General features: G+C 48.2%; 2 protein-coding genes and 1 pseudogene across 2 annotated transcripts; 2 read left to right on the top strand and 1 right to left on the bottom strand.

The window, feature by feature from the left end:
* The first annotated feature begins 834 nt into the window (after positions 1 to 834).
* Positions 835 to 3,278, top strand: LOC112872610 (xyloglucan galactosyltransferase KATAMARI1 homolog). Its single transcript, XM_025935670.1, has one exon. It carries the CDS (start codon positions 1,146 to 1,148, stop codon positions 2,955 to 2,957), a length of 1,812 nt encoding a protein of 603 aa, XP_025791455.1. The 5' UTR covers positions 835 to 1,145; the 3' UTR covers positions 2,958 to 3,278.
* A 1,476-nt stretch (positions 3,279 to 4,754) lies between these two features.
* On the top strand, positions 4,755 to 9,850 carry LOC112873424 (annotated as a pseudogene).
* A 3,688-nt stretch (positions 9,851 to 13,538) lies between these two features.
* On the bottom strand, positions 13,539 to 16,990 carry LOC112876795 (MDIS1-interacting receptor like kinase 1-like). The gene is made up of 2 exons (XM_025940973.1): positions 14,204 to 16,990; positions 13,539 to 14,105 (listed from the first exon to the last, which is right to left on the bottom strand). The coding sequence occupies exons 1-2, from the start codon at positions 16,914 to 16,916 to the stop codon at positions 13,693 to 13,695; spliced, it is 3,126 nt and encodes a 1,041-aa protein (XP_025796758.1). The 5' UTR covers positions 16,917 to 16,990; the 3' UTR covers positions 13,539 to 13,692.
* Between the last annotated feature and the right edge of the window lie 3,049 nt (positions 16,991 to 20,039).

Here is a 20,039-nt window from a genome sequence, read left to right as displayed (position 1 = left end):
GAATGAAGCAGACCCTGCCCCTCAAAACGTTGCAATACAACATGGTTGACTTCCCTCCTTGAGTCCTTGTCCCATGACTCCACCTCGCAAGCCTTGTCACTGTCCGGGAATTCCAGCTCCCACTCCCAGTATGGAAAAGGTCTGAAGGCTCAACCTGGTCACAAACAAGGACTTCTACGCCGAAAAATCTCGTTTCAAAATTCCAATGGCGGCCGTCAATTTCCCTCGGCACATTTCTGTCACAAACTGACAATACATGAGGTCTGTTCGCATGTCACAGCTGCAGAGCACTAAACGCACACAGGGCTTGCTTGGTTGGCTGCCAAAATATGGGTATGCCAAAACGTAGGCATACTGATCTTTTTAACTAAAATCTTGACAATTTTAGAAGGTAGGCTAATTTTTAGATCCCAACCAAAAAAATACCAACAAAATTTTTTAGCATGTCCATATTTTGGCATGGTCCACGTTATCCTGGAGCAAAAGTTTCACGCAGGTGGGTAGGTGACTGGAATTTTTAACAGCTCGGGTAATCTTGGCAACCACTACACATCTCCACCTGGGCTGCGCCCGCACATATTCGTTGCGTCCTCCCGTCGTCTTTCCCGCACCGCCAGTCCAGCGCGGCCACGGCGACGCGCACGCCACTCCTGCCCCACGTCCCCCGCGCGACCCAACCCAGGACGGCCGGCCCGGGCGCCACGTCTCCCCCGCCTCCGGCCCGGCCGTCCCCCACAACGCCATCACCCTCCGTCCCCCACGAGCCTCCGGCAGGCAAATAATAAACGCCCCCCGTGTTCTTCCAAAACCCGAGAAAATTACAAAATCCCACGCCGGGCGCTAACGAAAGCCTTGCGCGCTCGTCATAAAGCCAAAGCCATGCCTCCGTCCGGACCCCCGTAAAGCCAAACCAAAACCTCCCTTTTCCCCTCCGTTCCGCTCCCCGTTTCTCCCTTCCTCCTCTCGCTCGCGCGATCCGCCGATCCGGTTTCTCCGCGCCCGGTCGCGAACCCCGTCCCGATTCCGCCGTTTCCTCTGGGCAATCGGCGTCCCGCCGGCCTCGTTGATGCGGCGCGGTTCGGGCCCCGGGCTGTGATTTGGAGCTGTCGGCGGCGGTGCTGTTGGCGCGGGCGCCGCGGCCCTCCATGAGGCGGCGGCCGGTCCTGCCGTCCCACCACGACGACATGGAGAAGGGCGGCGGGAAGCCGGCGTCGTCGCGCCTCTGCTTCCTCGCCACGCTCTGCGCCATGTTCTGGGTCCTCATCTTCTACTTCCACTTCGCCGTCGTCTCCAACGAGCCCGACGCCTCAGCGGCGCAGGCCGGCGAGGTGCGCATTGCCCGCGCCCGCCTACAGCTCCCTGAACCTGACGGCGCCGCCCGCCGCGACCTGCCCCTCGCGCCGCCCGCCCGTGCGTCGGAGCCGCCGCCTCCTGTCGCGCGCTCCAAGGAGGAGGTGGTGGAGGAGGAAAAGCCCGCCGCCGGAGCCCGCCAGGAGGAGGCGCCGACCAAGGTGGCGGCGTCGTACCCGTTCGAGCGGGCGCTCAAGACGGCGGAGAACAAGAGCGACCCGTGCGGCGGCCGGTACATCTACGTGCACGAGCTGCCGCCGCGGTTCAACGAGGACATGCTCCGGGACTGCGAGAAGCTCAGCGTGTGGACCAACATGTGCAGGTTCATGAGCAACGATGGGCTTGGCCCGCCGTTGAGCGACGAGGAGGGTGTCTTCTCCAGCACCGGGTGGTATGGCACCAACCAATTCTCCGTGGATGTTATTTTCGGCAACAGGATGAAGCAGTACGAGTGCCTGACCAAGGACTCGTCCATTGCCGCAGCGGTCTTTGTGCCATTCTATGCTGGGTTTGATATTGCAAGATATCTCTGGGGTTATAATATCTCGACGAGGGACGCCGCATCGCTTGATTTGGTGGATTGGTTGATGAACAAGCCTGAGTGGAATGTGATGGGCGGGCGTGACCATTTCTTAGTTGCAGGGAGGATCACTTGGGATTTCAGAAGGTTGACGGAGGAAGAGTCGGATTGGGGAAGCAAGCTGCTCTTCTTGCCGGCTGCAAAGAACATGTCGATGCTTGTGGTGGAGTCAAGCCCATGGAATTCCAATGATTTTGGAATACCATATCCTACATACTTCCACCCTGCAAAGGATGCTGATGTTTTCCTCTGGCAAGATAGAATGAGGAGCTTGGAGCGCCCATGGCTCTTCTCGTTTGCAGGTGCTCCACGTCCTGGTGATCCAATGTCCATCAGAGGGCAACTCATAGATCAATGCAGGAGCTCAAGTGTTTGTAAGTTGTTGGAGTGTGACCTTGGGGAGAGCAAGTGCCACTCCCCGAGCACAATCATGAAAATGTTTCAGAGTTCTTTGTTCTGCTTGCAGCCTCAGGGTGACTCCTACACAAGAAGATCTGCCTTTGACTCCATGTTGGCTGGCTGCATACCTGTTTTCTTCCATCCTGGTTCAGCTTACGTCCAATATACATGGCATCTTCCAAAGAACTATACAAGGTACTCTGTCTTCATCCCTGAAGCTGACATCCGTACAAGAAATGCCAGCATCGAGGAGAGGCTAAAAAGTATTCATCCAGATGTGGTCAAGAACATGAGAGAAGAGGTCATCAATCTAATACCAAGGGTGATATATGCTGATCCAAGATCGAAACTGGAAACCTTGAAAGATGCATTTGATGTTTCCATAGAGGCAATCATTAAGAAAGTGACAAAGTTGAGAAGAGATATCATTGAAGGCCGAGAAGATAAAGATTTTATCGAAGAGAATAGCTGGAAGTATAGTCTGTTAGAAGATGGACAGCGGACAATTGGACCTCACGAATGGGATCCATTCTTCTCGAAACCCAAAGAAAAAGGTAGAGATCCTAGTAGCTCATCTGCTGAAGCTGCCAAGAATTCTTGGAAAAGTGAACAAAGAGGACAGAATTAAACCACAAGGTATATCATCGTGGAGATGTGAGCAAGGGAGCAGAGATAGCTATTCTCTCTAAAGATGCTCTGATGCAAATACATTGCACATAGGTCAAGATCCAGTAGTTATGGTGATCATGAACATCATTGATGATCTAGTTCACCCTACAGTTGTACGAAGCCATTCCACCAAAAATGCTTTGGGGAAATTTGGCACACAGTGTTTGCTTACCCCTATAAATATCATTTTCTACACTAATTTTTGTTTGATGTTTTTGGTCAATAATCCTTTGTAAGCCTTTACAGGATTTAGAGGTATATCTATTTTGTTATTGTATTACCTTGTTTGTTTTGTTTTGTTTAGAGCTATATGTTTTAGATCTGTGGATACTATTACCATCTGTTCATATGTTCAAGTTAGTATGTAAATCAATCAAAGAGGGACACAAGGAGACTAATTTCCACATACAAGATGTTCTGATATCGAGTCAGAATGAAGTGTTTTACAAATATGATATTTGAGATAACTCTGCCTACTTTACAAAATGGCAGCTCATTTCTTTCTTTTTTTAGTAACTTATATCACTATTTATCTTTTAACCTTACCAGCCTAGGTGTTTTTTAACCCTTTTTATTAATATTTTAAAATTAATCCGTTCAGGATTTTATTTCCACGGCGTGACTTTTTGTTCACGCCGGGCTGAGCAGCGCGGCAGGACAACTCTACCGCGCCACATGCAGCGGCGCGACAGTCTGGCCATGCTGGCCGATGCGGGGTGCGGCAGCCAGCGTGGCCCAGCTGGGCCTGGGCTTGCCGCGCCACCAAACGCGGCGCGCCAAGTTTATCACGCCAAGCGGGATAGCGCAACATAACAGCTAGTCCCAGCCTTCCTCCTCCTCCTCCCTCTCTTCTTTCTTTCCTCCTCCTGCCCGACGCTGGCTCCTCTCGCACCGCCGCTCTAGATCCACCCCAAATGGATCAATTTGTGGTGGGAAAAGTTGGAGGAATCGATCCCCTACCTTCACCCCCCCCCCACACACACACCAAAAAAAACTCGATTTCATCCATGGATTTCTTAGTTTCTTGGATTGCTAGGTGATCTAGGGTTAGGATGTTGTGATGGAAAAATTTCATAGTAGTTGTATGTTTTATGGTGTTAGATGTTTGCTTTGGACATAGTATTCATACTGCCCGCATATTTGACGTGTAAAAATTAGTTGTATATATTAATTTTGGTAGTTATTAATGAATTTCTAGGTATACATGGTATGGTGATTTTTTTCAAGGAGATTTAGTTTGTCATGGTATGCCGTTGTGCACACTTGTACACATTTGTTGAACACACTAGGATAAAATGGAATTGTAATTAATTTATTTTGTAGATTCATATATATGATATATAGTCGGGCTATGTTTTCCAAAATTTAGAAAATGAAGGTATAAGGTTAGAATATTGTTTAATAATCAAAGAAATGGAGATGTAGTACCCACAATCTTTAGCAATTATAACAATAATCAGTCCAGCTTATAGTGATTGTATTTTGTAGATGGACTGTTTAATCTGTTTGTTTCATGGTGGAAGTGTGAAAGAAAATGGGGAGTTTGAGAATACGAGTGAAGATCTAGAATTATTTGATGGTCCTCCTTATTTCAAAGATCTTGTTGGTCGTGTCACATTAAAATTTGCTTGCGGTGGTGATGAAGTTGAATTGAGGGGCTGTTTTGATTGTAGAAAAGTTAGGCCACACTATGTAATGATGGAGTTAAACTCGGAGTGACATTGGAAACAATACAAGAAGGCGGTAGAACGGTCAAATGTGGTATGTTGGGAGGTTATCGTTGGCGTATCGCGTATGCCTAGTACACATAAAAATCACCCACCCTTTATGTTCGAGAACATGATCTAGGACTCAGCTCTGTCTCATGATACACCTGTTTTTGCACCGAATAGTCCTCAAAATGAACCTAGTTTTGATTTGGCTGTTGCTGCCGATGATTTTGGCAATGGTATTTTTGAGGATGAGGAATGTAATCAAGACGATGATGAGATATTGTTAGTGTCTGAAGATGAAGATGGTGATTTTGAATGTGATGTTCAAGGCGCAGAGAACGTAGAGGATGACGGCGTAGCATGGGAACCAAGTGATACAGGGAATGAGGACGGGGATGTGTATGGCAGCCCCTCTAGATCACATTACGAGGATGCAGCTTTCCATTCGCACAAGCGGGATGAGTTGCGGCTGTTGATGTTGATCTTTCGTCTGTGCCTAATGCTAAGGATATGAGTTGCGACTCTGTCTTCTAAACCATAATGTTGTGTGGAACGACTATATGTTGTAAAAAATGTTGCTTGCGAATGTTGTGTCAACCGCTCTAGTGCTTGAGAATGTAAAATATGTGTGTTTGAGATATGAATCATGTTTCCTCCACATAACTATTTATGTTGCTAATTTGCTGCACAATGCTTCTTTTGGTAATACATGGGCAGGTAACACTTTTAAAATTTCCAACACTGTATTGCAGCCTTGTTGCGCTGCTATACTTGGCGCGACAGCATAGTCTTGCCACGCCGTCTTACATGGCGCGACAGAGGTGGCTGGACACGGAACCTTCTGTTTCACAATGCCGGGCGGCACGACGGAATGTGGCCGTCGCGCCACTACAGATGGCGCTGCAGAAAAGACTTGTCGCGTCACGGAAGACGGCGCGAAAGAGGTGGCCTAACCGGGAGTCTTCTATTTCCACTGCTCAAAATCACATAGCGGTGGAGGGGTCTGCAAAACATGCAATTGTTACACTTCCAATATTGCACAAAGCACATACATGATTTCATATGACAGAAATTCAAAATTCTTACCATCAACCCAATGCGGATCTGACGTGGGTCGGGTCAAATGCATAACTATCACACATCCAATACATCTGGTTATACGTTTCATGTTCATCACACTTCGCAACCTTGCAAGGATCACTACAGTAGCACATCAAGACAGATACACCACTAGACAACGGGAGACGGGTGAATGCAGTTCCCGTCGTCACTCTTGGTTTACTAGATTTGCCATGCCTTCGCATTCTATGGTTGCACAACAAATATTAGTTACTAAACCCTAAGTGTGCTCAAGAACTATATGAAATTCCAAAAAAATTCAATTAGAATTAGTGTACATTTGCTCAAGAAATCTACACAAGTGTGCTCAAGAACATAAGTGACAATCTAACATTTCAAACATAATTAGCACCATACTATGCATACCTAAAATCAATTACTAACTACAAAATGTAATACATTGAACTAATTGTACAAGTCAAATCCACGGCCAGTACGAATACTGTGGCCAAAACAAGCAAACTATCACGTACAACTACATCTTTCAAAATAATCATCCTAACCCTACATCACCTATCAATGCAACAAACTAACAAATCCACCAAGAAAAGATTGATTTCTTAGGGAGCTTACTTCGATCAAGGTTCGGGATTGATTTCCCCTACTTTTTCCACCTCAAATCGGCCAATTTGGGATGGATGTGACTCCAGTGGCGGAGGGCGGCGCGGGAGCTCTCGGGCTCGACCAGGGAGAAAGAAAGAAAGGAGGGAGGAGGAGGGGGAAGGCTGGGGCCACATGTTATGTTGCGCTTGCCGCGCCACCCCGATTGGCGCGACAGGATTGGCGCGCCACATGCGGTGGCACGGCAAGGCTGGGCCCATGCGTGCCATGCAGGCTAAGGAGCCCCGCAGCGGCCAGCATGGCAGGGCTGTCATGCCACCACATGCACTCAGCCCGGCGTGACAAAAGGGTCACGCCGTGGAAATAAAATCGCAGACGAATTATTTTTAAAATATTAATAAAAAAGGGTTAAGAATAAAAAAATTCAGCAGACTATGTAGTTGATTATTCTTATTAATCTCTTCTACTTAACAGGGGCCTAGTGGGCCCTGCCTGTAGAGTGCTCAAATTGATGATTCTACGCTAGTTCTATAAGTACTGACGACTCGATATTGCCAATTAGGGCTGGCAAGGGTAAGAGTGAGTTTCTTCTTAATATAAAACCACCTAGTTCCTCCTAGGTTGGTCTAGGGTTTTTTTAGTGGTAAGAGTAAGCCAACCTCCATCATTTGTCAATGAGTTCCTTTATCTGCTTTGATCATGCAAGATTTATGTGACCATGTTGGACCAAATCTCATCTGAAACTATATCTTTTCTTCAAATTGTGCTTTCATATAACTGTAGAATAGAAGCATGTATCGATACCAGTTATCTTGTTATGAATTGAATTTGTTTCACCAAGACGCCCCTTCTTCAAATAAGTTGGGTATAGACTTTTAACTCTTCTTTGTGAATGCGTGGTTGGTCGATGAGCACATGATGGTCTCCTAGGAGTCACAAGGACTGAAGGATGAAGTATATGGGCCGAAGTGGAGGTGGAGTTAACGTGCCATTTCGAGTCAGACTCTAAGGGTCCGTTTGGTTGGGGAGCCAACTTGAATGGAACGGCTCCATTCCAATTTCTGAGAATGGAGCCGTTCCGTTCTACGTTTGGTAAGCGGAACGGAGCCACTCTACTTTTTGTTTGGTTGGAGAGCGCGGTGGAGTAGAACCATTCCGTTCCGTGTTTGGTCGGAGAACCATCCCATTCAAACATAGCCGGCGAGTGGTGGCTTGGATCCTCCGGCGGGGCGGGGGCGGGGGGGGGGGGGGGGGGGGGGAGGCGGCGCCTGGGTCCTCCGGCGGCCGGGGCGGCGAGCGGTCCTCCGGCGGGCGGCCGGGCGGTGGAGGCAGGCGGCGTCGGGGGGTGAGAGGGGCGGGAGGCAGGAAACGAGAGCGCTCGCGTCCGGTCGTTTTGGGCGAGCGCTCTCGTTCCGAATCTCAGAGGAATATTCCGCAATGGAGCTATTCTGCTGTTGCTTGCTTACAACCAAACACGTAGAAAAGGGGAGCGGAGCGGCTCTGCTCCGACTCGCTCCCCAACCACACACACGGTAAGATCCGTGACGGACCGTTTCGATCCAGACTCTAAAATCCGTTCCGAGCTGTGCTGCACGTCGTGCCATGGTAATCCGTGCCGTGCTTAAGCCGAGCTAAAAAATGGTGCCTCCTGCCGGGCTGTCGGGTCTCGGGCTTTTTCTACATAGATAATCCTAGCCTCATTGCACAGCTTTTTGGCACTAGGTGCTAACACTATGATTACATTTGCTATGGTAAATATTTGGTAATAAAAATTAAACGGCCAAAAGGCGGTAGCAGCGCGTGTTAGTGAAATGCACCAGGTAGAGAAATGGTGCAAATACACCATTCGGCCAATCTAGAAGTCCTCAACAGTTTTGAACTATGCGCATAAATTCAAGAAAGAAGAGGCAATTTGATGACTTACACAGGTGTGCAAAGTTAAGAGTCCACCGCATTGATCTGAACAATGACTATCAAACAAGCATTGGATTCAAAAATAAAGGGAAAAAGGAGAATGTCTTATGCTGATCTCTTTCTGAAAATCTCTATGTGGTCTCATCAGTCTTACTCCACATTTTGGGCATGTAGGCTACACAATAAAGTTTCAATGTGATTTTTAAATGACAATCAAATCTATATCACTAGCAAGTTCAGGCATCCTGCACCCAGTCTCAGTACTTGGAACCCGGTGGCTCCTTCAAGTGAACAGGGAGCACATTTCCGTGATAATTTGCTGCCTGTAAATACATCATGCCATTTGATTGATAGTTCAAAATCAGATGGAACCAAAGCATGTTTTCCCAATAGCATACGAATCAAGCATCTTACCATGATTTCAAGGCACACCAGAAACATGAGGCAGATTCAAGATTGTTCTTGGCCAGCAAGAACAGCATAAATCGAAGACGGCGTAACTGTCGCTGAAGCACAGCCCCTTGTGGTGTTGTAGTCGGGCAGCACAACGTCGATCCTCCACCAAATCGAGTTATCCCCCACTCTCATCGAAAGGTCAGGAACGAACCCAATCGGGTTCTATCACACCTCGTCAATCCGGTCACCAGTGAACAGATTGCTCTCCCTTCTGTCATAACCATTGAGCAGGTGACACCCATTTTTTACGAAATCGGTGTAATTTGTAAGTATCATTTCTCACGGCAAATGGCAGGTTCAGTTGCTGGAGCACCTTCAACACATTCTTTAAGCAGATTGCGGGACTACCTCTTTCATAAGGCATTTCTATTTTATGATGCATCTGCAAGAAGCTTTATCGTAGCGTTGATCCACAATCCATTTGGGCAGCTTTCATTTGCTTGGCTAGGGGATGAAAAGTGGACATGGCTGCCACCACACGCAAATTTTGATGACTGCATCTATAAGGATGGTCTGTTATATGCAGTGACATTACTTGGTGAAATTATCGCCTTTGATCTCAGTGGGACTCTGGTCACAACAAAGATAATTATGAACAGGAAGGAAGGATACATATGGGAATGAGAGAGTTTATATTGTTCAGGCTCCTTGGGGTGATTTTCTGCTAGTTCGGAGACCAGAAGTGTGGATAAAAGAAGCACCGACTGAGAATGGGCATGCATGCAACGATCAGGCAGCATTTGAGAACAGAACCTGGAAAATTGCAATATATAAAGTTTGTATTGCATCCAGTAAACTCGTGCAAATAAATAGCTTGCACGATCATGTCTTGTTTCTCGGGCATAACCAATCACTTTGTTTCCATGCTGAGGAATATCCGCAGGTGAAACCAAATCATGTCTATCTCACTGATGACTCTAAGTCTGCATCTATGAAGCGCAAGTGGCGTTGCCGCCTTGTTATTGGCATCCTCGACTTAGAGACCAAGATCATGGATGAAATTGTATCTCCCCGGGAATGGTCCAACTGCATGGCTCCCTTGCTGATCATACCGAACCCCGGAAAGATGGATTTTGCATTTCACAGTTAAATACAACATCTCCAGGGGGTGGATTCAGCGGTGGATCTAGGTGGGCTCTATTGTCCCCCCTTAGAGCAACTCCAAGAGAGTGCCTTAAAATAGTGCCTCGTATTTTTAAAAGGATCTGATTTTGATAAAATAGGTCTAAAATAATTGATAGGTTCCAACAGTGTGCTCTTAATCACATGGTTAATTAGTAAATTCTATTTTTCGCGCGGCGAGTTGGCGCCCTCGGCAAGTTGGCGCATTTCTGCCGCCCTGCTTTTTTTCCACCGCGCTGCATTTTTTCTCCCGTGAAGAGTCCGCGTCGGGCGCGACTGGATAGAGCAGGCCCAACACTTGCGCTATATTTGAGGCACTTTTTGGCTTGCCCTATAATTTTTGATAAAAAGATTTAAATGAGGCTACCGTTGGAGGGTTTTTTTAGCCTTTTGCCCTATAATTTGAATTGAGGCACTGTTATAGAGCACTATTGGAGTTGCTCTTACTGGCGGGCAACCCATGGAGCCCTATTTTGAAAAGGAGCTTGCTTGTGAAGGATTTAGGCCAGAGTTTACTAAATCCAAAGTATTGTGCCTCTTCTGGTTTGAACAATTGTTTTGTAAGGTCCTCATTGTATTGTGAGAACTGATGGTTACTTTTTGCATCAGTTGCTATTAGAACATAGTAGTAGTAAAATCCAAAGTATCATCCCTATTTTCTGCTGTTTTAACAATTATTAGGGTTATTTATAATTAGCTGTTGCTTGCTCCATCGTTGTGTGGTACTTTTGGTTTGGGCTAATTCGAGTGAGCTGCCCAGGTTTATGCGGATTGTGCTCATTGTCGTGGGAATTCTTAATCTTCACCATGGAGATAATCCAGTATCCGTGCATGTTTGGTTATGCCCCCAAAAGGTCTCTCTGCTGTGCTTCTGTTCTTCCTCGTAGCAGCAAATCGAGCAGGCGCATAAAAGATCTTTGGCCGAGCAGCCTGAGCTCTTGTATGTTCCACAGGTAGGAATGGTGGCAGCTGGCAGATGTGCAGTGCATCATTCAGAGTAACGGTGGTACAACGATTCATTAAACCCATAGCGTTCCAGGGAAACCGCAGACATAAAGCAGGTATAAATGTGGGTTGGTTTATTCTGAAGTTAGTACTGCACACTACTGGCAATCAATTTGAATCGACGGTGGCATGCTTTCTGTGAAAGTTGTTTTTCACCGAAATTTCTGTGCAAGGATTGTTGAAGGTTTTACTGTCTAGAAGAATCTATCGTGCTCATTTATTCAGGAATACTAGCTAGGCACACCTTTCAACTTTCATGTTGACTGACGTCACTTGCATTCCAAACTAGATGCATGATGTGGGCATATGGTTTATGTTCTTGCTGCAAATGATAAACTACCTAGTATTCTTACTCTAAATCTACGCAAATTGGAGCAAAGTCACATTTTTGTACAAAAAATTTCGGGTATCTGTCTCCTTTGACGAGGAATTTCAGGGTCTGTTGCTGATGAACAACCAGACATCAGTCCGTGGAGGAGCTCGAGTCAAAAAGGCCACATGGCAGTCGGCATCACAAGCTAGTAAAGGCAATAATGTCCTCCTCCTCCATGTTGGCAGGTTGCTGCTGAAATTTGGCATCAAAAAGCACGGCATTGTTCCGATGTTTGGGAGTCGAATTTGGGCCCATGCAAAGCAAAGGGATGGTGTCACCTCGAAGCATAGGATCCAACTGAGAACTGACAGCATAAAGCGTAAGGATTGTTATTCTATTACAGAGCAGCTCCTTCTTTTAGGCCAATCATTTGCTTTTAACAATCAGTACGGATCCAGGTTTGGCTCTAACCTTGAATCTTGGACATGTTTTAAGAGGTTTTGTGATAGATATTTGCTGAGTCTGTAAATTTGGAGGAACTGAAGAACTATGGCACAATGCTGTTGAATGACGTTCTTTTCTAGTTTCTTCAGAAGGTGTTGTAGCATGTTGCCCATTCGCATCTTGATTCTTCTTCTTTTTTTGATTGAGTTAATTCGCATCTTGATTCTTGAACTTGCAAGGGCTCTACTTCAAAAAAAAATTGCAAGGGCGATCATGGTCCGAGGATGGGCCGCGTCATGAGGGTGAAGTTCTTGCAGGCCAAACTGGGCCGAGCCTATAGAGGACCCTGTGCCATCGTTGTAAGAGGACCGACCGTAGAGGAAATTTTTTAAAAAAAGGTTAAAAAATTAAATTCGAAAAAGGGTGCCGATTTGGAAAATTTCCAAAAATGGGTACCTCCCGCCCGATCAACGGACGGGAGTGTCCGGCCCCACGCCTCCCGCCCATCCAACGGGCGGGAGGTGCCTCTTCGCGAATAAGAAAAGTTTCTTATTCGCGAAGAGGTCCCCCCGCGGCGGCAAAGGCATCCCGCCCGCCCAACGGGCGGGACGTTCCCTTTTTCTTATTTTTTGTTCAAATTTATATTTTATAAATTATTTAAAATTCATATTTTTTTCAAATACAAGATTTATTCGCCATACTCTTTTGTATACATATAAAATTTTAGTTCAATTTTATGAAGAAGATTACGGTATCTAAAATTCGTACGAAGATGGTTAAGCATAATATTTTGCAATGTAGAATCCAAATATTACGATAGTACGATACATCAAGCCATTAAAAATAAAATAGTATGATAAAAAAGTTTAAATATACAGAGTCCACCGAATCAAGAGTATCTACTCCGCCTGTCCCGGTCCTCGCGCTCTCTTGGTCCTCCCCCCTAGTCCTAGGCCGTCGGTGTATGTGCCCCTCCGAGTACGTGAGTGCATCTGGAGCACGGTGAGGTCGATGGACCAGCTGTGTATACGTGGGCGGACGCATGAGATTAACTGGAGGCCCCCACGTTATCTCTGCTGCAACACGTCAGTGCACGTAACGCTCACGTCAAGTTGTCATGAATCCGACGAAAGCTCTCTTTGTACTGTGCCTTCGGTACACGCACTCCACGGTCAAACAACGTGATCTGAGATGCAGCTTCGACCTCCGCACAGTGGATCAGATCGATCTGCATGAGTAATAGAAAGCAGAGTAATATTGTTATCGATTTTTTTTAAAAAAATTATATGTATAAAAAAAGTATGGCGAATAAATCTTGTATTTGAAAAGTATAAATTTTAAATAGTTTATAAAATATAAATTCGAATAAAAAATAAGAAAAAGGGTACATCCCGCCCATTGGGCGGGCGAAATGCCTTTGCCGCGGGAGGGGTCTCTTCGCGAATAAGAAAAATTTCTTATTTGCGAAGAGGCACCTCCCACCCGTTGGATGGGCGGGAGGTATCCGGTCCCACGCCTCCCGTCCGTTGATCGGGTGGGAGGTACCTCTTTTTGGAAATTTTCCAAATCGGCAACTTTTTCGAATTTAATTTTTTTAACTTTTTTTAAAAAAATTCCCGTAGAGGAGGGGGTAATGGGTTGTTTTCTTAAAAAGCATGCTGGGCCGAGCGTAAGAGCAACAGAGCAACCAACCATGTTACAGCCCATGTGTAAGAATCGGACCTTTCCTCAAAAAAGAAGAAAATGCTGCAGCCAGATCTGGATGGCGCATGTTTTCATGTGGCGAGGAACAGCGTTACCACACCAACAGGAACAAATCGCAGCACTGTTACCAGCTTGTATAGTCTAAAAATGGTTTTTTCTATTATTCAAAGGGACCAATTGCTTTACATCCTAAAATTGTAAACGTATATCTCCTTTTTCCCTCTGAACTTAACCAAAGTATGAATCAAAACTATGTAAAAGATTGTACATGGCATCAACTACATACAGAACGTACAGATCCGCTAACGCCGGAGTCGTCTTTTGGTCACCGCCTCATCCCCAGCCTATAGGTAACCGGAGTCCGGCGACGTCGTGAACACCGGCTTGTCCTTGTCCACGACGGTGGCGGCCACGGTGGCGCTGCTGCTCTTGCGGCGCGGCTTGGCCTCGCCGAGCATGGTCACCACGTCCCGCATCGTGGGCCGGTCCTTGGGCGACTTGGCCGTGCACAGCACCGCGATGCGCAGCACCAGCAGCATCTCCTCCCGGACGTGGTCCACGCGGCCGCCGACGCCGGCGTCCAGCAGCTCCTCCACGCCGCTGTTGGTGCGCAGCCGCTCCCTGATCCACCCGACGATGTCCGTGCTGTCGCCGTACTCCGGCTCGATCGGCCGCCGCCCCGTGAGGAGCTCCATCAGGACCACGCCGAAGCTGTAAATGTCGCTCTTCTGGTCCACCTTCAGCGTGTACCCGTACTCTGCAACAAGCATCCAGATCACACATCAATACGAGCGCCCCGAGGCTAACTTGCCGTTCTGTGCTGATGCGACGGTGGCCATTGCTGTTGCTACTGACCTGGCGCGATGTAGCCGTAGGAGCCGGCGACGACGGACACGGTCTCGTGCGCGCGCGCCATGACGCGGGCGAGGCCGAAGTCGGCGATCTTGGCGTCCATGTTGGTGTCGAGGAGCACGTTGCTCGACTTGACGTCGCGGTGGATGACCGGCGGCCGGCAGTCGTGGTGGAGGTACGCGAGCCCTGCGGCGACGCCCGCCGCGACGTTGTACCGCGACACCCAGTCCACCAGCATCTTGCCCTTCCCCCGCCCGTGCAGCGCCTCCCACAGGCTGCCGTTCACCATGTACTCGTACAGCACCATGGTGTCCAGGTTGTTGCTCACGTACCCCAGCATGCGCACGACGTTGCGGTGCCGGAGCCGGCCGAGGAGCTTCACCTCGGCGGCGAACTCGCCGCCCGCCTCCATGTCCTGGTGCCCGTCGACCGTGGCGGCCTCCTCGGGGCACCCGGCCGCGCGCCACAGCTTCTTGACGGCGACGACGGCATGGTGCCGTGGCATGTCGGCGCGGTAGACCACCCCCGTGCCGCCCATCCCCACGATGTTGTCCTCCTTGATGCAGGCGAGCACCTCGGCGCTGGTGAAGCTCAGCCGCTGGAACGCCGTAAGGCGCCACGGCCACGAACCGCTCCCGTCTTCCTCGAGGGCGGCATCGTCGCAGCACCCGCCATTGACATACCACCGCTGGTACAGCTGCTTGCCGAGAAGGACGACGCCGCATGCCACAATCAAGGCAGAGATTCCGATCGCCCAACCAGCGGCGATGTGCTTCATGTGTGACCGCCGGAGGCCAGACGCCTCAGACGATGAAGCCCGCAGGGAGCTAGCACCACCGCACGGCGGCAGGACACCACCACACAGGCCCGTGTTCCCGGCAAGGTCGTCGGGGTTAATTGTCCTCAGAAGACCCGTCGTTGGCACGGGACCGGTGAGGTTGTTGTACGCCAGGTTGAGCATTTCGAGCGCCGGTGAGGTGCCGAAGTTGCTCGGTATCTCGCCGGAGAAGAAGTTGTTGGAGAGGTCGAGGACAGACAGTGTCGACATCTTGGCGATCGCCCCTGGGATCTGACCGGTGAACTGGTTGTTCCGGAGGCTTAGAGAGACAAGCCTCTGGCACGACGCGAGGCTAGCCGGAATCGCACCCGACAGCCGGTTGCCGGACAGGTCGAGGGCGGACAGCGACGGACAGTCGCCAATCTCGTCCGGCACGCCGCCGACCAGCTCGTTGTCGGCGGCCGCGAACGTCTGAAGCGTCGGGATCGACAGGATGTTCGACGGCAGCGCGGACCGGAGCTGGTTGTGGGAGAGGTCGATGAAGGAGAGCGACGTCGAGAGCGCCAAGTCGTCCGGGATCTCCCCGGACAGCTCGTTGCCGGCGAGCTCGAGACGCTGCAGCCGCGGGAGCCGCCCGAGCCCCGCGGGCACCGTGCCGTTGAGCCGGTTGTTGTGCGCGCGCACGCGGACAAGCGTCGAGCACGTGGTCAGGCCCGCCGGGATCGGGCCTGTGAAGACATTGTTGAACAGGATCAGCTTCGTCAGGTTGCCGCTGTCGCAGAGGCCGGCGGGCACCGGCCCGGACAACGCGTTCGTCGACACGTCGAGCCACTCCAGCGGCTGCGCGCTCCCGAGCGACGGTGGCAATGGGCCGGTGAGGGAGTTGTTCCACAGCTCCAACACCTCGAGCTTGGGGAGCTCGCCGATGCTCGCCGGAATTCCGCCCTTGAGCCTGTTGCACATGAGGTTGAGCAGCTGCAGTTTAGCGAGCTGCCCCAGCTCCGCCGGGATCGTGCCGGTGAGCGCGTTGTCGGAGAGGTCGAGCATGACGAGGGAGGTGAGGTTGCCGATCTCCTTGGGTATCGGGCCCCCAATGTTGTTCTTGTAGAGGTAGATTGTGTTGAGGTACGGCAGCCGGCCGAGCTCCGCCGGAATTGGGCCTTCCAACTTGCCGATCGCCAGGTCGAGATACTGGAGGTTGGCGAGTTTGCCAATTGCAGCCGGGATCGCGCCGGAGAACTCATTGTAGCCAATGAGCAGCTGCTCCAATGCCGACATATCGAACAGCTCGGCTGGAAGAGCGCCGCCAAGGTTGTTGCCGGAGAGACCCAAGAACTTGAGCTTCTGGAGCTTGCCGTAGGACTTGGGGATCGTGCCGGAGAAGTAGCCGCCCCTGAAGTCGAGCGTCTCGAGCGCGGAGGCATTGGCGATGTCGGCCGGGAGCGGGCCGGCGAAATTGTTGCCCGACGCGTTGAGGTATGTCAAAGAGGGGCACGCACCGAGACCGGCGGGGAAGTGGCCGGCGAAGTTGTTGTCGCTGACGTCGAGCTCCTGGAGCGTCGGAATGGACACGAGCGCCAGCGGCAGCTCGTGCTCAAACGCGTTGCTCTGCAGGATGATCGAGGTGAGGCCGGTAAGGCCGAGGATGTCGTTGGGGATGGTGCCGCTTAGGTTCATGCCGGCGAGGTTGAGGCCGGTGACCACGCCCCGGGCATTGCAACGCAGGCCCTTCCAGGTACAATGTGACGAGACCGACGCCGAAGTCCAGCCCCCGAGCTTCTCCAAGGGGTCGATGAGCGACGCCTTGATGGCAAGCAACGCCGCGGCCTCGTCGCTGGCGGCATTGGACACGGCAATGCAGCACAGGAGTGCCAAGGAGAAGGACAAGGGGAAGAGCAAGTGCGAAGTGCTACCAAGCCTTGGAGTAGCACTTGTCATACTTGGTTCTTCAGTTCTTGCCTTCTCCTCCACTCCTCGGCCGCCGTCTCCTGCCCTCCTTCACTAGCAGTATTGTGTTTTCATTGCCGTGTTTGAAGCAATAGAGAAATGGAGGGAAACTCGCAGGAAAGTATATAGCCTGTGTCCATGTCTATGATTAGGATCAGATTAACGCATTAATTTATGTGTTTGGAGAGGGATTGGATGATAAAAAAAATACTACTTGGTGGCATGCTACTGCATTGGTATACTGCTGTGTTGGTGTAGTGTTAGGTACATGGTTCAGTAGCCTATGTGGGGCCTGGGGATAGCACAAGAACAGCTCGGTATGAGAGTGTAAAGGTTGGGAGGAGGCATGGACATAGGCTGGAAATGCCCTTGGAATTATTGAGAGCTTGGGAGACATGGCCCATGTGGTGAAGGGAATGTGTGAAAGGCAGATTGGTCACTCGTCATTGGAGAGAGAAATTTGTCTTGCTGGGTTAAACAAAAGGAATTGCAATCATTGTGTAACGCAGAACATGGGGGCTTTCGTTGGAGTTTATTCCCTACTGTGTTCCTGCAGGCATAGTTGTTTTTCAGCTATGGATGCTGTTGAATTGGAGTATAATTTAGCTTCAGGGTCCAGTTCTTTTTCTTTTTATTTTTTGAACTATGCGAGAGTACATTTCTGCTGATGATCTGAAGTACAAACGCGAATTTTCAGCAATGACTAGTTTCTGAAAATTGAGTTTATCTCAAGTTTTTCATGAAGTAGTTATGCTACGTTCTGAGTTTGGAAAGTACTGAAATTCTTCAGGAGATTTAGCCTACTTTTAAGTACTGATATTGGCAACAAACTAATTCTATCAACATTTCGGAGGAAATTAAGATCTCAAGCGAAACTCGATCATCATTTTGGGAAAATAAATAAACCATGCATCCAACTGAGCAAGCATTCTCATGCACACTGCCAATCTGAACAATGGGAGTTCACTAAACTGGACAGGCATGGTTAACGCCAAGATTACTTTAATTGCCTCTGAGTTAGCATAATGTACTACTAGGAGGAGGCAAAGCTACATAGGAAGAGCAGCAAGCGTGCTATGGGTGTTTAACAAATGACTGATTCCAAAACTAGTACTTTAATCTCATCTTGCATGTACAATGGAACTTGTGTCAGTGATCCTTGCAGGTTGGAAATCTATAGGCACTGTAAGATTCTGTTCCAGGTGTCATCAGTAGCACATATTTTTAAGATTTTCTGACACAAGCTTACAAGGAGTGAAAAGTGAGCAGGAATCTTCTATCCTTCTTCTCTGGTTAGGCTTGCCAGCTGGTAAGAAAGAATCACGCTTTCGTTCAAAATCAATTAATCAGCGATGGTACTTTTAAGTGCCTAACAGTTTAAGTGAGGTTGCAACAATCCATTGCAGAACCATTTCAGTGATTCATAATACATTACATGTAGTGTTCTGTGACAAAGATTCCAAGTGCAGGCCTGTTTGTTTCATGATAACAGTGAGTGTGAACTTTTGACAGGTACCTCTCTAAGAAATATTTCCGCACCACCTAAACCTAATGAAAAGCAGATTATACAGGCTTCACTTGTTGCAATGTTATATCTGAGCTGTAAGATATTTCAAGCGAAACTGCACTTCTTTGCAAAACGTAAAAAAGTTGCATGGAAGGACACGGGATTTAGGAATTTTCTAGTTAGCTATTGAACGATAATGGTACAGAAGCATATGCACAACTTGCCCATGCTAAATTATTTCCATCACATGAAAGTCCTTCTCTCTCTCTCTCTCTCTCTCTCTCTCTCTCTCTCTCTTATTGATTAGATTCTTGAGTTTGTCAGCCTTTAGTTTCCTGTAGCACATAGGTGTGCTAGATTGTCAATTTTAGGGAATCTTCACCTTTAAGACATTGCCATGGACTTTGATGAAACTTCTTTTTTTTTTAAAAAAAAGAAATCCCAAAAATATAGATTTAAATACTGCAGATGTACTGATTTGACCTTTTTGTACGTTCTCCATATATTGGTTATGTGGTATGTAAAAATTTGATTGTCGACCTTGCATATGTCTATTTAAAAATCTCCTAATGGCAATATGCCATTTCTAATGTATAAAAGCAGAAAAGTAGATGAATTAGCCGGCCTTCATTAATTCATTACATTAGCCTATTTTTTCATGTTTCTATGTATTGATCTTTAGTGCGTGGACTAATTAGCGGTAGATATTTTAGATAAGTTCCATAGAATTTCAAATGTCACACTCTAACAATGTTCATATGAATGAGACGGCTGTCATCTGCATGAACAGGCAGTATGTGAAATCCTATAGTGTGTCGTAAATGGTCTGCCCCAGAAAGATCTGAATCTTGGTAAGCTGGCATGACAAAGCACCGAGTAAATTACTGCTAATGCAGTAACAGGTGTTACGTGATGAAGCAAAGCTAGCATCCAAGCAGGTCCAAGAACTTCAATCAGCGCATCATGCGGCGTCTTCCTTTTCACGAGCATGCTTCTTTTTATGTGCTTGGGACGTCTAGCTCAGATAACTTGATTTGATGGCATATCCCTGTCTAACAAATATGAATCTGTCATTGTTGGATGGGCTATTTGCTGAATCACCTCAATTAGATTGATCAAATTCCCGTTTTAATTTACACGCAAAGAACAGCTAGGTTTTTGGCTAATATCAGCATTACACTGTATGTAACACTTGTGTGTCAGTTACCAGTGTGTCAAACGGTTTCTGCATAACTTCTTGACATTTTGAGCATGAATCAAACAGATAAGAAACTGCAAGAGCAATGCATAATATATACTGCTTAACACCACTAGTTCATTACATCAGAGTATTCATCTTTATCTTGTCAGCTAAATTTGTAGTAGCAGTAGTAAAAAGTTGTCATTTAGCAGCCATTGATTCTCTTTGCCCTGGGGAACATCCAGGTTATAAACAAGCCTTGAAAAGTACAGGCAGCAACAGGACCCTTGTCCTCCCCTCAAAAAGTCAGCCCAACTGACTCAACTGTTTCCACTTTATCAAGTGTACTATCCTGCACAACTAATCCTCCCCTTTGTAGCTCAGTCACGCAACAAATAACATGATCCCTCCCTCCCTCCCCAACTCC

The sequence above is a fragment of the Panicum hallii genome, chromosome 9 (genome assembly GCF_002211085.1).
Source record: "Panicum hallii strain FIL2 chromosome 9, PHallii_v3.1, whole genome shotgun sequence".
Lineage (NCBI taxonomy): Eukaryota > Viridiplantae > Streptophyta > Magnoliopsida > Poales > Poaceae > Panicum > Panicum hallii.
The sequence above is the reverse complement of the archived record's forward strand: the minus strand, read 5'-3'. Positions and strand labels throughout refer to the sequence as shown.

Bases quoted from the DNA above. Each gene is read 5' to 3' on its own strand.
- LOC112872610 (XM_025935670.1), top strand. From the start codon at position 1,146: ATGAGGCGGCGGCCGGTCCTGCCGTCCCACCACGACGACATGGAGAAG.
- LOC112876795 (XM_025940973.1), bottom strand. From the start codon at position 16,916: ATGACAAGTGCTACTCCAAGGCTTGGTAGCACTTCGCACTTGCTCTTC. The intron at 14,106-14,203 runs GTCAGTAGCAAC...TGCTTGTTGCAG, and splicing joins CTACGGCTACATCGCGCCAG to AGTACGGGTACACGCTGAAG.